The sequence below is a fragment of the Gracilinanus agilis genome, chromosome 2, assembly GCF_016433145.1.
Source record: "Gracilinanus agilis isolate LMUSP501 chromosome 2, AgileGrace, whole genome shotgun sequence".
Lineage (NCBI taxonomy): Eukaryota > Metazoa > Chordata > Mammalia > Didelphimorphia > Didelphidae > Gracilinanus > Gracilinanus agilis.
The window spans coordinates 675,031,789-675,046,818 of NC_058131.1; the positions used below are offsets into that span (position 1 = coordinate 675,031,789).

The 15,030-nt window shown below is 40.6% G+C and overlaps 1 protein-coding gene across 1 annotated transcript in view; it reads left to right on the plus strand.

Moving 5' to 3' along the window:
• The window catches only part of PTPN9 (protein tyrosine phosphatase non-receptor type 9), a 54,061-nt gene that overhangs the window by 14,080 nt on the left and 24,951 nt on the right, over positions 1-15,030 (plus strand). The window contains exons 6-10 of the mRNA XM_044660249.1: positions 2,282-2,387; positions 8,033-8,143; positions 9,354-9,685; positions 10,433-10,532; positions 14,585-14,651. Coding sequence (XP_044516184.1) covers positions 2,282-2,387; positions 8,033-8,143; positions 9,354-9,685; positions 10,433-10,532; positions 14,585-14,651 — 716 coding nt within the window. The remainder of the gene's footprint in view (positions 1-2,281; positions 2,388-8,032; positions 8,144-9,353; positions 9,686-10,432; positions 10,533-14,584; positions 14,652-15,030) is intronic.

The window sequence follows — 15,030 nt, forward strand, 5'->3', positions numbered from 1 at the left end:
TGGACTATAGTTATCGTTTAGTGTCTACATCCCCAATAATTTCCCCATCAGCCATGTGTTCAAGCAGTTGTTTTTTCTTCTGTGTTTCTCCTCCCACAGTTCTTCCTTTGAATGTGGCTAGTTTTCTTTCTCAAAAGTCCCTCAGCCTTGCTCTGGATCCTTGCATTGCTGCTAGTAGAGAAGTCTGTTATGTTTGATTGTACCACAGTGTATCAGTCTCTGTGTACAATGTTCTCCTGATTCTGCTCCTTTCAGTCTGCATCAACTCCTGGAGGTTGTTCCAGTTCACATGGAATTCCTCCAGTTCTTTATTCCTTTGAGCACAATAGTATTCCATCACCAACAGATACCACAGTTTGTACCACAGCCATTCCCTAATTGAAGGACATTGTCTCATTTTCCAATTTTTTGCCACCACAAAGAGCAAGGCTATAAATGTTTTTGTACAAGTCTTTTTCCTTATTATCTCTTTGGGGTATAAACCAAGCAGTGCTATGGCTGGATCAAAAGTCAGATAGTCTTTTTTTTTTAATCATTTATTAATATTCATTTTTAACATGGCTACATGATTCATGCTCCTACTTTCCCCTTCACTCCCCACACTCCCCCCACCCATGGCCGATGCGCATTTCCACTGGTTTTATCATGTGCCCTTGTTCGAGACCTATTTCCAAATTGTTGATAGTTGCATTGGTGTGGTAGTTTCTAGTCCACATCCCCAATCATGTCCTCCTCAGCCCATGTGTTCAAGCATTTGTTTTTCTTATATGTTTCCTCTCCTGCAGTCCTTCCTCTGAATGTGGGTAGCATCTTTACCATAAATCCCTCAGAATTGTCCAGGGTCATTGCATTGCTGCTGGTACAGAAGTCCATTACATTCTATTTTACCACAGTGTATCAGTCTCTGTGTACAATGTTCTTCTGGCTCTGCTCCTTTCACTCTGCATCAATTCCTGGAGGTCTTTCCAGTTCACCTGGAACTCCTCTAGTTTATTATTCCTTTTAGCACAATAGTATTCCATCACCAGCATATACCACAATTTGTTCAGCCATTCCCCAATTGAAGGACATACCCTCCTTTTCCAGTTTGTTGCCACCACAAATAGCACAGCTATAAATATTTTTGTACAAGTCTGTTTATCTATGATCTCTTTGGGGTACAAACCCAGCAATGGTATGGCTGGATCAAAGGGCAGGCGTTCTTTTATAGCCCTTTGGGCGTAGTTCCAAATTGCCAGCCAGAATGGTTGTATCAGTTCACAACTCCACCAGCAATGCATTAATGTCCCAATTTTGCCACATCCCCTCCAACATTTATTACTCTCCCCTTCTTTCATTTTAGCCAATCTGCTGGGTGTGTGATGATACCTCAGAGTTGTTTTTATTTGCATTTCTCTAATTATTAGAGATTTAGAGCACTTTCTCATGTGCTTATTGATAGTTTTGATTTCTTTATCTGAAAATTGCCTATTCATATCCCTTGCCCATTTATCGATTCGGGGATAAGCCTTTTCCATTTCTTAACTACTTTAGTGTGCAATCACAAAATAGACAGTTTATTGGCCCCCTTTCCCTTTTGATATTAGAAAAGCTCCTGTGATCAGGAGGAAACCCTAGCCTTCTGTATTAAAGTTAGTCATCTAGACTTAGGACCTTCCTATGTATCATACAAATGAAAAGTCCTTTCAGGTGGCCCTCTAGCTGTGGGGATGATGGGCTCTTTATTTGTGATACTACTTCCTTGGAAGCATTTCCAGACTTGACCTGGGTGCCTTGTCATGTCTAGTGATGAGGGCATTGGCTGTGAACAAGAGCTCTGGGGTCAAGACCCATTCTCTGATGCTCACTGCTTGGGTGGCCTTGGCAATCACTTTACATCCCATGGCCTCTGATCATTTGCAAAAAGAGGACCCAATGCCTACCTTTTAAATCTATGATTCAGTGCTCTCAAGAGGCTGCTTGGTAGATTCGAGCCCGCAATTATAGTATATTCCAAAGGTAAATCTCATGGTGATAATCTATAAGAAAATGTTCATTTTGGTTCAAGATCTACCCATACTTTGGTCCAGTTGAACCTGAACCTGAGCAGGAATCCCTTCTACAATATCCTCAACAAGTGGTCATCCTACTGTGAAGGTAGTACTGCTCTGAGTGAGGCAGCCCATCCTACTTGAGGATAGCTCTTTAGTTTTCCATCTTTGAACACACATTTTTATATGTGTCTTTGCTTTGCCTGGCCTTCTTCTCACTCATAAACAGTGTTTTGTTTGTTGGCTTACAGTTTTGAAACTCAAAGGAATGGATTAGTGTTTATCTACGACATGGGGGGTTCCAATTATAACAACTTTGAGCTAGACCTTGGCAAGAAAGTCCTGAACCTCCTGAAGGTAAGAAACTCTTAAGAATTCTGGTGGGCTCTGGTCTCCTCCCTTTTGTTATGAATTACCAAAGAATGGGGTGTATATTCCTTCCCTAGAGTGCTTTTAGGACTAAGTAGATTGATATAGGGCAGTGATGGGCAACCTTTTGAGCTTGGTGTGTCAAAATTGGCCAAAAAACCGAGCATAACTCGGGTGATGTGTCACTTCGATAAAAAAAACCATAATTTTGCGATATTTAGAGTTTAAATAACAAAAATGTATAATTGTAATATGTAACTGTATTTAATAAACCAAAATAGGTAAATTAATATAGGTAGAATTGTCATCTATAGTGCACAGAGTGTCTACACTACACTGCAGCAAATGTTTCATCCTCGGCCCGTACTTCTCTGTATGCAGCCGCGTGTCATCGAAAATGGCTACATGTGTCAGTGCTGACATGCGTGTCATAGGTTTGCCATCACTGATAAAGGGGAAGAGATAAATAAGGTGACTGCACTCTTGTCCCCACAAAAAGATACAAGTCAAGATTTCATAGGAGAGTTGAGTATTTGAACTAGATTTGCTTGAAATACATCAATTTGAGGTGATACATTTGAAATAAGCTTTTCTCACTTTCAGCTTTATATATCTTGTTAACACTAGAGTTCTCTGTTGTTGGGAAAGAAAAAAATTACATGCATGTTCCATTTGTACACGTCTAGCTTCAGATTTCTGTTTGATTTAAACTATTATGATTTTTAGCACATAATATCATAAAAATATGGAGTTTTTGACTTTGGGACTAAAAATTAAAAGTTTATATTTCTAAATGAACAAAGGCAGACTTTGAAGTTTCAGTAGAGAATCTCTCATATTTTTCATTTTCTTTCTAAAACAGTATAATCTTCATTATTACAATCGCTACCACATAGAAGCAAAAAGGAATGTTTAAGCATTATTAAAAGTAAGCCATTTGGGGGCAGTTAAGTGGTTCAGTGGATTAGGCCTAGAGACAGGTTGTTCTGGGTTCAAATCTGGCCTCAGATACTTCCTAGCTATGTGGCCCTGGGCAAGTCACTTAACCCCCATTGCTTAGCCCTTACCATACTTCTGTCTTGGAACCAATCCTTAGTATCGACTCTAATACAGAAAGTAAGAGTTGGAAAAAAAAAAAAGTGAGCCATATAAAATTGACCCAATGGACTATGATTTTCTTTCCATGGGTAGCTTTTATTTTTATTTTTATTTTTTTTTTAAACCCTTAACTTCTTTGTATTGGTTCATACGTGGAAGAGTGGTAAGGGTAGGCAATGGGGGTCAAGTGACTTGCCCAGGGTCACACAGCTGGGAAGTGTCCGAAGCCGGATTTGAACCTATGACCTCCCGTCTCTAATCCTGACTCTCAATCCACTGAGCTACCCAGCTGCCCTGGCCATGGGTAGCTTTTAAAAGAATCAGGCATAGTTTTAAGAAACAGGTGAACTGATTTTTCTTTCCTATCTCTCACAGAATCTTCCACCTATCAAACACTCAATAAATATTTATTGAATTGAAAATGAAATTTCTCCTTAGTGAAAAAATCATTGTATTTTCTGAGTCAAGGCTTTTGTTAAGGTAGCCATGAAGAAATATAATATATAGATCACTCCGCTGATCCCCTGTTTGATTTAAACTATTGTGATTTTTAGCACATAATATCATAAAGATATGGAGTTTCTCTTGGGATCAAGATCTCTCCTGAAGAGGACCAGAGACTGGAAAATTGGGGGTGGGGTGGCAGGGAAGCATCTTTATACCTCTAGCTGAAGCAGATTTGAGGGAGGTTAGATAATACCAAGTTATAATGCCAAGAGAAGTTGTATTTAAAGGAAGAGAAAGAGGACTAAAAAGAACTAATAAAACATGATAAACTGCTGACCCTCTTTGGAAAATGTAAAGAGGCAGAGTATGATAGGAGACAAGCATTTATTAACCACCTGCTATGAGCCAGGCACTGCACTAAGCTATTTTCTTTGGGGGGAAAAAAGTTCTATTGATGCCTTTTCCATGTATTGGATTGTCATTTCCAACTCTCCTCTCCTCCAGCTCTCTACAGAGAATCTCTTTTGTAACAAAGAAAGGTTGATCAGAACTAATTGACACAGTGAACATGTCCAACCTGCTCTTGTAAGAATCCTTCCCCTTATCTACTGAGAGGAAGGTGGCAAATTTCTTTATTTCTTCTTTAGGACAAAAACTGACTCAGAAGGGGCAGCTAGGTGGCTCAGTGGATAGAGAGCCATACCTGGAGTCAGGAGGTCCTGGATTCAAATATGGCCTCAGATACTTTCTAACTGTGACTCTGGACAAGTCATTCAACCCCAATTGCCTAGCACTTATTGCTCTTCTGTCTCTATCAATTCTAAGTCAGAATATATGGGCTTAAAGAAAGTTTTACTGAGTTTTTCTTAGTAGTATTTATTTTATTGTAAGCATCGTGTAGATGGTCCTTCTGGTTCTGCTTGCTTCATATTGATTGATTCTTACAAGGCTTCCCGTGTTTCTTAGAAGTTTTCAAGTTTTTCATTTTGTACTGCCCCCAGAATATTGTTATATTCATTGTTCCACCTTTTCAGCCACGTGAGCCCTCTGTGTTGTAGCCTGAAGTGCCTGAGCTCCAGAATTCTTATCTCTTCTTATAGTTCCCTGTACAGCTCTCTCTCTCTCTTCCTTCTCTTTGCTTTCTTTAGAATTCCTGATCTGTCCACCTCTCCCTCTTCTCCCAAGTCTTGTTCTGCCTTCATTTCTCTCCACCCAGGTTCTTTACTCCTTTGTAGATCATTTAAACAATGACCTGTTCTCTGCCCTTGAATCCCTTGCCCTGTTATTCTTCTGATGTTTTTGTCCCTGTGCATTCTCATCCACTTAGGAGTCTTTTACAATAGATCAGGCTAGAGTCAATAAGGGCCTGAACTATGGTGGTAGCTAGCTATATGAATAGAGAGAAGGGGCCATATAGGTTCACTTTTCAAGTCATTAGATTATAACTGCCTTGCAAAGCAAGGTAGTGGTGAGGAGAGGGTGGGAACTTAGCCATAGGAGGCTACATGCTGGGGGATAAGGGGGCAGAGTAGGTGTAGTTGTGTTGGCCACAAGACTCTGGATTGATTGCTGCAAGGAGAGTGGGATGTGATCCATCTTCCCATCCTCTGGTTGACAAGGGATGACATACCCTTGGAGCCCTTCTACCTGTGGATTCTGGAGACCACTGATTTAGAGGATAACATATAACCCCCTAGTCTGATAGTTAAGGTGCTCTCCTGTCTGGCTCTAATAACAACATCAGGTACTTTTTAAGTATATATTATAGGGGAGGGTCTGGAGAAGAGAGGGAATGAATATGTTAACTGTGTTAGAGAGCTGCATAACAAAATGCTGTGTGAAGTATAAGGAGAAAGGATTGTTTGTGATTCAGAGATTAAGGTAGAAATGAGTGGGTTAAAGGATAGGAAGGCATTCAAGAGGCCAAGAAGGAAAGGAACGGATGAATAAAGACCCAGAAGTGTTCTTTAACCTCCCTCTGTGTCCTCATTTCATTCAGTTTTCTCAAGGTTGTCCTTCATCCCATACTTCATATTCCAGCCAGGCTGGACCATTCCTTTTCCCTCACTCTGTGCTGACTTCATCCATCTTGGTGTCTATGGAAGATGCGCTAGTTTAAACACTTGTTTGGCTTCCACCTTGTCCATGACCTTCTTCCCTCCCAACTCCCCACCAGCTGACCAAGACAATGCTCTCCTCCAGCAGTCACAACACTCCTTCTAGACCTCTCCTTTGTCTCATCACATCCTGCCTGCCTAAGCACACTTATTTTTTGTGTATATTTAATAGCAGCTGCCCTCCACCCTCTAATTAGATTATTAAGTCCTCTCACCCAGAAGTTATGTATGTTGTTTTCCATTTTTGTGTCTCCAGAACCTCACACATGTTTTTTGAATTGTTGGGATAGTCATTGTTATGTTCATAGTTACAGATATTAAAAGTCTAACTTTGTAAAGGAGTTTTTTTTTTTCCTTCAGTTTTTAAATGGAAAAAATGTTTTGAGATTCAGTGACCAATGTCAGCCACACTAGTTCTAAATTCAGTTTTAACCCTACCATAAGAGGAATAAAGAAAACAGTTAATGAACAGAGAAATCTTTGAAGGCACAAACTTGTTTATTTTTCTGGTTGGCAAACTGCTGATGAAAAACATCAGAACGTGCTTTGATCAATAAACTACCTAGAAACCTTGGATTTCTTGTAATAACCATTGGATTCTTTTTTCCTATTCCTAGAAGGGAGGAAAGTAGGCAGTAGGAAGGTAAAATTAATTCTTTAAAAATAAACCAATTTCTAATTCCCTTACAGGTCCTTTCTTTCTTGTACTAGTGAAATCTGAGTTGGATAGTCCTCTTGTTCACTAACTGTGGGGGGTCCCCAAAGCTCTGTCCTGAGGCCTCTTCTCTTTTCCCTCTATGTGCTCTCACTTGGCAACCTCATCAGCTTCCTGGCTTCAGTTATTATCTCTCTATAGGTGACTCCTATCTGCATCTCAACCTCAGAATTCCTCATCTTTCCCCCACAAACTTACCATCCTTCTGATCTTCTCTATTACATGATGGGTGTCATCTTCCTTCTGGTCACTCAAGTCTGAACCCCACTGTCATCCTCAATTTGTCCCTCTCATGACCCTCACATAGCCAATCTCTGCCAGATCCTTTCTATTCTTTCTCTGTGAAGTCCCTCACACCTTTTTCTGGCCATAATCTAGTTCATGTTACCTGGTCCAGTGCTATAATCTCCTGATTGGCTTCCCTGTTTCAAGTTTTTCTTATGTCCCCTCCATCCTCCTCAAGCTGCTGATGTTGTGTTTCTAAATCACAAATCAGCTAGTGACTCTCTTTTGCCTTTAGGATCCAATATAAAGTTCTCTTTTTGGCACCTCTTTGTAATCTGGCCACATCCTGCCATTCCAGCCTCTTTCCGCTTGATCCTCCTCTATCTGTGGTCCAGCCCATATGGGACATTTCATCAGTCATCACTCTACCTTTGTGCTGCATGCTCTCTGTGGCCAAAATAACACCCCCTTTACCTCTGGTTTCCTTGAAGGCTCAACTGGATCCCTCTTTCTGCAGGAGACCCTTCCCCATCTCCCTAACTGGTAGAGCCTTCTTCATATGGCTATTTGTGCCCAAACTGTTGTGTTGCCTTTGGAGCTCATATTACTTTGATCAGCCACAGTCAAACACCGTCCATTGACCCTGACATCAGGCTGTCATTTTGGTCCTTTTTGAGAACAAAGGTCAACCGCCAGAGCTGCCTTCTTGAAGGTTATTTGGTATTCTCTTTACATGTATCTTGTATGTACTGATACATGTATCACTATTACTCTTTTATAAAGGAAGCTCTTTGAAGATACAGACTGTTTCACTTTATCTTCATATCCTCAGTGCCTAGCACAGTGTCCAGCATACAACAGGTGCATAATAAATGCTTGCTTGTCTGCTTTCTTGATTATTATTGAGTAAGAACCCAGAGTGGAACTAGAAACCAGAATCTGGGCTTAGAGTGTCCAAACCTCCATCTTATTCTACCAGTGCATTGGAGTGACTTGTATTTCCACGTGCTTCATGTATGTGCTACCCACAGGGAGCCTTCCCAGCTCGGCTAAAGAAGGTGTTGATTGTAGGGGCTCCCATGTGGTTCCGAGTGCCCTACTCCATCATCAGTATCCTGTTGAAGGACAAAGTCCGTGAAAGGGTAAGTAAGGAGGGCTGACTATGCCTGTGTGGGAAGGTGGAGCCCTTCAGCCTGAAGATCTAAGGAAAGGAAAGTCTGAGTGAAGGAGAGAGGATGATTAATTAGGTAAAGTCTCTTGCCCTAGCTTTTCACTTCATTCTGTGCCCTCCTTGAATGTTGAGTCAAATCTAATGAAAATTATTTAATTGAACAGAAATGATAATGAAAATAGGAAACTCTTATTTTCTGTCTCTGGTAGCTATTTAATCCATTTCTCTCTAGGTCTAATTACATCCTATTCTTAAGCACAAAGGTGGACTCTTGCCTTATAAGATCATTTTTGTCTTGACTATAACTCTTAAGTGTACCAGGTTTAGTGTGCAAAGGCATCCTTTAGGCTGCTTTGAGACCCAGTGACTCAGAGGAAATGTCGCTGAGATGATTCAGAAGGCTTCTGAGATATGGTTTCCTTCACTTTCAATGTGGTGTACTAGACATGTAACAAGCAGGAGCAGCTTTCATTCCTGTTTCATAGCCTGACATACTAAAATTCAAGGGACAAAATGGGACAAGAGCAAAGCTGAATAGCAGGGTAGTGGCCAACCTCAGAAATGAACCAAAGCCTTCTGATCCTCAGTTCCAACATTTTTTCCTGGATTGTCTTGCCCCACAAAGACTAATCTTAAAAGAGATAGAGAATCAGAAATGCCTGGATTTGAGACTCAATCCCACCACTTCCTAACTGCATATCACTTTGGGCAGCCAGTTTTACCTCTAAAATGAAGATAGTAGCGCTTGTAACACTCACCTTTAGAGAATTGCTCGATGAAATAAAGCAGTGTTGATCAGAATGTTTCTTACCTTTGAAATGCTAACTGTGTAAATGCAAACCGTATGGAATCGATAGATGGGTACCATTGAAACCAATCTGAAGAGACTGGGGAGTTGAGAGACTCTTCCCCAAATCATCCTTAAGAAATGAAATACTGCCTTCCTACTGCTCTAGAGAGTGATGAATAGGCTGTTAGACTTGGCAAGCCAGATCTCATGGCTGCAATCATCAGAGGGCTTTGGCCCAGTATAAATGAAACCCACCCCATTTCCTTTTCCAGTATTCCAAATATTTCATGTAGACCCCATTTGGTTTCCCAGTTCCCTCATAAGTAGAATTCTTCCTTTATTCATTATTTGTTTGTCCATTTCACTGTACTCATTCCTTCTGCCCATTCAGATTCAGATAATGAGGACAAGTGAGCTGACCCAGCATTTGCCCCGGGAGTGCCTTCCTGAAAGCCTGGGAGGGTATATAAAGTTGGACCTCACCAGTTGGAACTTCCAGTTCCTCCCTCAAGTGAATGGCCACCTAGATCCTCTTGATGAAATTATCTTATTGTCCCTCACTACCTCTGTGGAAAATTGCGACTCCGTGCACATCCCAGGCCCTCAGGCCATGAGCATCATGGAGCTTGTGGAGCACTTCAACCACAGTCAGAAGAGGGGGATTTATGAAGAGTATGAGGACATCCGCCGGGAGAACCTTGCTGGCACATTCCACTGTTCCATGTGAGTGCCTACCCCAACTTGTGCCTCCTCCTGGTTCTTTCTCTGGGGCTCTCCCAGGGCTTAGAGCATCACTCTTGCTTTGGTGAAGAAATTGTCTCTCCTAGTAGGGAAGGATGTGGGCACGTGCATTATCAGTGTTAGCTTTTACTGATCCTGAGAGTTCTGTCTATGCTGGGTGATACTGCAACTGTCCTCTGTTAAAAGTTCCCTCTGCCTTGGTTTTGTTCTTTGTACGGAAGGTGGCAGGAGGCTATATTGCTTGGTTTAGCTAAATCTGAACCCAGACAACGATATTCTTGTCTGCCCTCTTTATTGGTGAAGCACTCCTGTGATCCTCACTTGAATTGCATGAACACAAACTCTTTACAGTCTTCAATCTCTGTCCCACATGAAGGGATTCAGGGGGTTCCTTACAAGGTCGACCCTTTCAATCACTGCTTATGGGATGGTGGGGCCTTACTTTTGCTGGGGGCTTGTATATAATAGTGAGAGACAACTGGTAACATCTATTTATTTGGTCCTTTCAGCTGGTTTTCTGTTTTTTTCTTTAATGATCTCATTTTATGTGTGTTTAATTTTATAATCTCTCCAAATTCCTTCTGAAAACAGGAGAGAATAAATTTGAAATGACTAAGAACCTGAATTCTCTTTGAGATCTGGTTAGTAAAAAATTTTTGTTGATGGCTGGCTTTTTATAGTCTTTAAGGACCTTTATATTGGCTTTTGTTTGTCTACTCTTTCCTCCAGGTCACCAGGTAACTTGGAGAAAAACCGATATGGTGATGTACCATGCCTGGACCAAACCCGAGTGAAGTTGACCTCTTCGAAGGGGAGTGGTATCTCCCAGGTAACAACAGATAAAGACTCCCTTTTAGCAACAGTCAAGGGATGACTAGGTCACTCCAAAGGGAGTCATAGGACACTCAGGAGACTTAGGGTCTAGGCTGTGCTTTACTCTTAACTGTTTAACATTTGGCAAGTCTCTCCTTTTCTGGACATCAGTTGCTTCAACTATCAAATAAGTGGATTAAATCAAATCTTAGATAACTCTTCCAGTTCAGATAGCAGTGACGGAGTGCTGTGTTTGGAGTCATGAAATCCTGTGTTCCAATTTGACCTCAGACAAATTACTTATTAGCTGTCACTTAATCTCTGTCTGCCTCAGTTCCTCAACTATAGAATGGAGATCATAGCAGCACCTACCCATCAGGATTGTTGTGAGTATCAAATGAGATAATATTTGTAAAACATTTAGCACAGGGGCAACTAAGACAACACAGTGGTTAGAGTGCCAGTTTTGGAGTCAGGGGGACCTGGATTTAAATCTGATTTCAGATATTCCCGAGTATGTGACCTTGGACAAGTCACTTAACTCTTAATTGCCTAGCCCTTACCTCTCTTTTGACTTAGAATTGATACTAAAACAGAAGGTAAGTATTTCTGTTAAAAAAACAAAAACAAAAAACCACTTAGCACAATACCTGGCACACAGTAAGTGCTATATAAATGCTGTTATTGTTATCATCATTTGACAGCTCACAGTGCTCTGATTTCCCTTTTTACTCTGTAGGAGTGATGCTTGTGACTGATTGGGTTAGTGCAGAGTTTATTCAGCAAGCATCTTCATGAAGCATCTTCTTTTTGCCAGGTGCTATGCTATGTATCAGAAATATAAAGAGAGAAATAAAATGTTCTGCCCTCAAGAAAGTTATGTTCTGCTAAGGTGAAACAAAGATATGTAGTCGGCAAGAGGAATCTAGCCACTTCCCTATTGGTGTTCCCTGAAGCGCTTGCTGGTATCTCATTCCAACAGCCTGTTTCCTTTCTAGCTAGAACTAGTTACCATATTCTATGTAATTACAACTTTAAATCATGTGAATTATATATATATATATACATATATATATATACATATATATGCATATATAAAATAATAATAGCCAGTATTTCTATAGAAATGTAAGTTTTGCAGTGGCCTGTACATATGTTAACTCATTTGATTCTCACAACAACCCTGAGAGACAGGTGCTATTATTTTCTCATTTTACAAATAAGGAAACTGAGGCTGATAATAGGGTAAAGGAAATTAGCCCACAGTCACACAGCTAACAAATATCTAGGGCAGAATTTGAACTCAAGTTTTCTGAACTTCAAGTCCAGCACTCTTAATTCTCTCTACATTTTGCTTCTTTGAAGGGAGCCAGAAATTCCAAGAAAGGAAGGAGAATACTCCAGGCTTAGAGGACAGACAGAACACAGTGGTAATTATATTGAGATCATAGGTTTGATCCCAGTGTAAATTGATTAGCTCTACTCCATAGCCACAATTTTTTTCTCTTAACTTTGTCCATTTGACTTGCAAATGGGTACCCTTATTTACCAGAAGGACTCGAAGAGAATGTGGCTAGCTTAGTCCAAATTCATCTCTTTTCTTGGATAAGTACTAGGCCAATAACATCACCTTCATCTTCAAAGAACAGCATTAAGCTAAACCTGTGTCTGTGATTCAGAGTTTATGTCGAAATGAGCAACTCCTATGGTGTTATGAGAGAGACAAGTCTGTGAATCAGAACAGTCCTGAGAATGTAAAATTCTGGTTAAATAACCACCTTTCTGCTGTCCGTTTGTGCCAGTGAGGAACTGTGGGACCCATCTCAGCTTTCTTTGGATTAATTCAAAACTTTTCTCCTTTAGAGAAAAACCAGTGAATCTGTTATCCCCTGGTTATTAACCCAAACATTGTTGCCTAAATTTTGGTCTGTCTGATTGCTGGGAATATAAGCAAAGGGTGTAGTTTAATTGTCCCAATAAGTCTTTTTTCCCACAAATTGTCCTTTTACTCCTGGAATTTTGATCTCTTAGTCAAAGTTTCTGTTGAATCCAGCCAGTATTAAGTTGAATATTTGACCCTTTTTTGAGTCTCATCATACACTAATTCTAAAATCTTCAATTAATATTTCTAATTTCCAGAAGTTCTCAGCTATTAAAGAGCACAAGGGTGCCAGATTCTACACATGGACTGCTTAGATCAGAGGTATAATACAAAGTTCAGAGTTAGTAAATGGAGTCTCATCTTACAACCTGAAAGTCTCTAGATTCTTTTTCTTTTTAAACCCTTACTTTCTGTATTAAAAAAAAAAATTAAACCCTTATCTTCCATCTTAGAGTCAATACTGTGTTTTAGTTCTAAGGCAGAAGAGCAGTAAGGGCTAGGCAATGGGGGTTAAGTGACTTACCTAGAGTCACACAGCTAGGAAGTGTCTGAGTCCAGATTTGAACCTAGAAACTCCTGTCTCTAGGCATGGCTCTCAATTTCCTGAGCCAGCTAGATGCCCCTTTTACTGTCTATCTTAATAACAACCTTAAGAAGGGAAAAGGCCAGGCAAAAGGAATTATGTAACTTGCTCAGGGTCACATAGCTTGAAAGTATCTGAGCCAAATTTGAACCCAGATCCTTCTGACTCCAGAATTCTGTACAAAATGGAACTAGTAGCTGTGTGTCATCATTTTTACTCTTCATTTGTGTCCCAAAGAGATGGCTACTTAAAGAATGCAGGTGCTAGCATAATAGGCTCACCATGGGAGGAAAGCGTGCGTGCGTATGTATGTGTGTGTGTGTGTGTGTGTGTGTGTGTGTGAGAGAGAGAGAGAGGTGACACACACACACATTTGTCCTCTTTTTTATTGCCTTGGTTTTTAGGGTGGTAGGTTTATGGTCTCTCTTCTCCAAGTGGTAGGTCAGAGGCCAGGCAAGGATTTGGACAGCTCCTGACTACCTTGGGTTGGGGGAAGGTTGTGTCCTGAGGGAAGTGGGATGTGTAGGAACCAATGGGGTAGATTAGTAGAGTTCTGACTAGGTGATGACTAATTTTGTAGTCTTCTATTATTCATTAGCTTGGTAAGGAGGAGGGTGATGAGGCTGCAGCTGGTCATTTTGCTATCCCCAGAGTTTGGTGGTGAATGTGTTGCAGGGTCAGAGGAAGGCTTTTTTCCTGGATTGGAATTACTGAAATGAATCCTCTGTGGTAATGCCACCTTTCTCCATCCTTTTCTTTTTTCTGCCCTCATGACTAGAAGTTTTAAGTTGGATACAAAGTTCCTAAGCATTGTGGTCTTAGGGGTCCTCCCCTTGTGCAGTAAAAGATATAAGGGGGCATCATCAGGAATTATGTAGGGGTAAGGATGATAGTGTTGGGGTGATTGGGCTTTATTGGAGGTGCATGCAGCAGAAGGACCTTGGGTAGGATTTTGCTTCGGTTTTAGGAATCAGTTTAGGATTTGCCTGGTGATGGACAGAGATAAAAGTCTTTAGTTATTGTCTTTGCTAATTGCTCTTTCTTTCTGATGCTGGATATACTTGAAGTCTCTGCTTCAGTTTCTTACTGCTCCTCTTTTCTCTGGTTTTGATATTTTGGACATTGGGTATGGTTGGATGTGTCCATTTGTGGCTAGGCATTTTTTTTGCCATGTACCTATTTTGTATTTATTAATATTAAGATGAAGAATTGTGATAATCACCCACTTGAATCAGTGGCTTGCTATTCCCTTGCTTAGCCCCAATAGAACCTAGATCCCTGGAAGAAAAGAAATGGGAACCAGAAATTCATTAGAATTAAGTAACTTGAAATTGCCTCCCCCTCCCCTTTCTCTTTTAGTTCATTGAATGCAGAATTTTTAGGGAAATGACAAGCCCTACTATGTTAGAAATTACCTGTACTTCATTCTATGCTAGCTTAAACTAGACCCAAGATCCATTACTGAGCTTCTATCATTCTATGAATTGGTTCTGGACTGTTTGTTCAGCATGTCATCTGTCTCCCTCCTGCCCCCATCCCCATATATTTCCATGCACAACAAGAATGAGTTGAGTTTTCTTTCTTTCTTCTTTTTTCTTTCCAGACAGACTACATTAATGCCAGTTTCATGGATGGCTATAAGCAAAAGAATGCTTATATTGGCACACAAGGTAAGCTGGAGTCTGTGATGTATAACTGGTTCTCAGTCAGCTTTGGGAGATCTTGGTGATTCCTTGGACAATCATCTGCTCTGTGCCATCCATAACTACAACTATGTAAAATCTGAGGAAGGAGTGAGCGATGCTTAAGATATTGTGGGAGATCAAAGTTATGGCTTCTTGGTGGGGTTGGGAGGGCAGAAAAGACAGGGGATGGTGATTTCTGTATTTTTTCAATTAGGAAGCTAATATTTGGTTCTAGGAATATTCAGTAATGTAAGCAGAGAAAGCAGATGGTCGTAGTAGTCCAAGGTTGACAATTATTAGTAAGGTGTGAAAAAGTGGGCTGAAAGATTTGAGAGTGAAATATATGGTGGAAAAAGCTAATGGC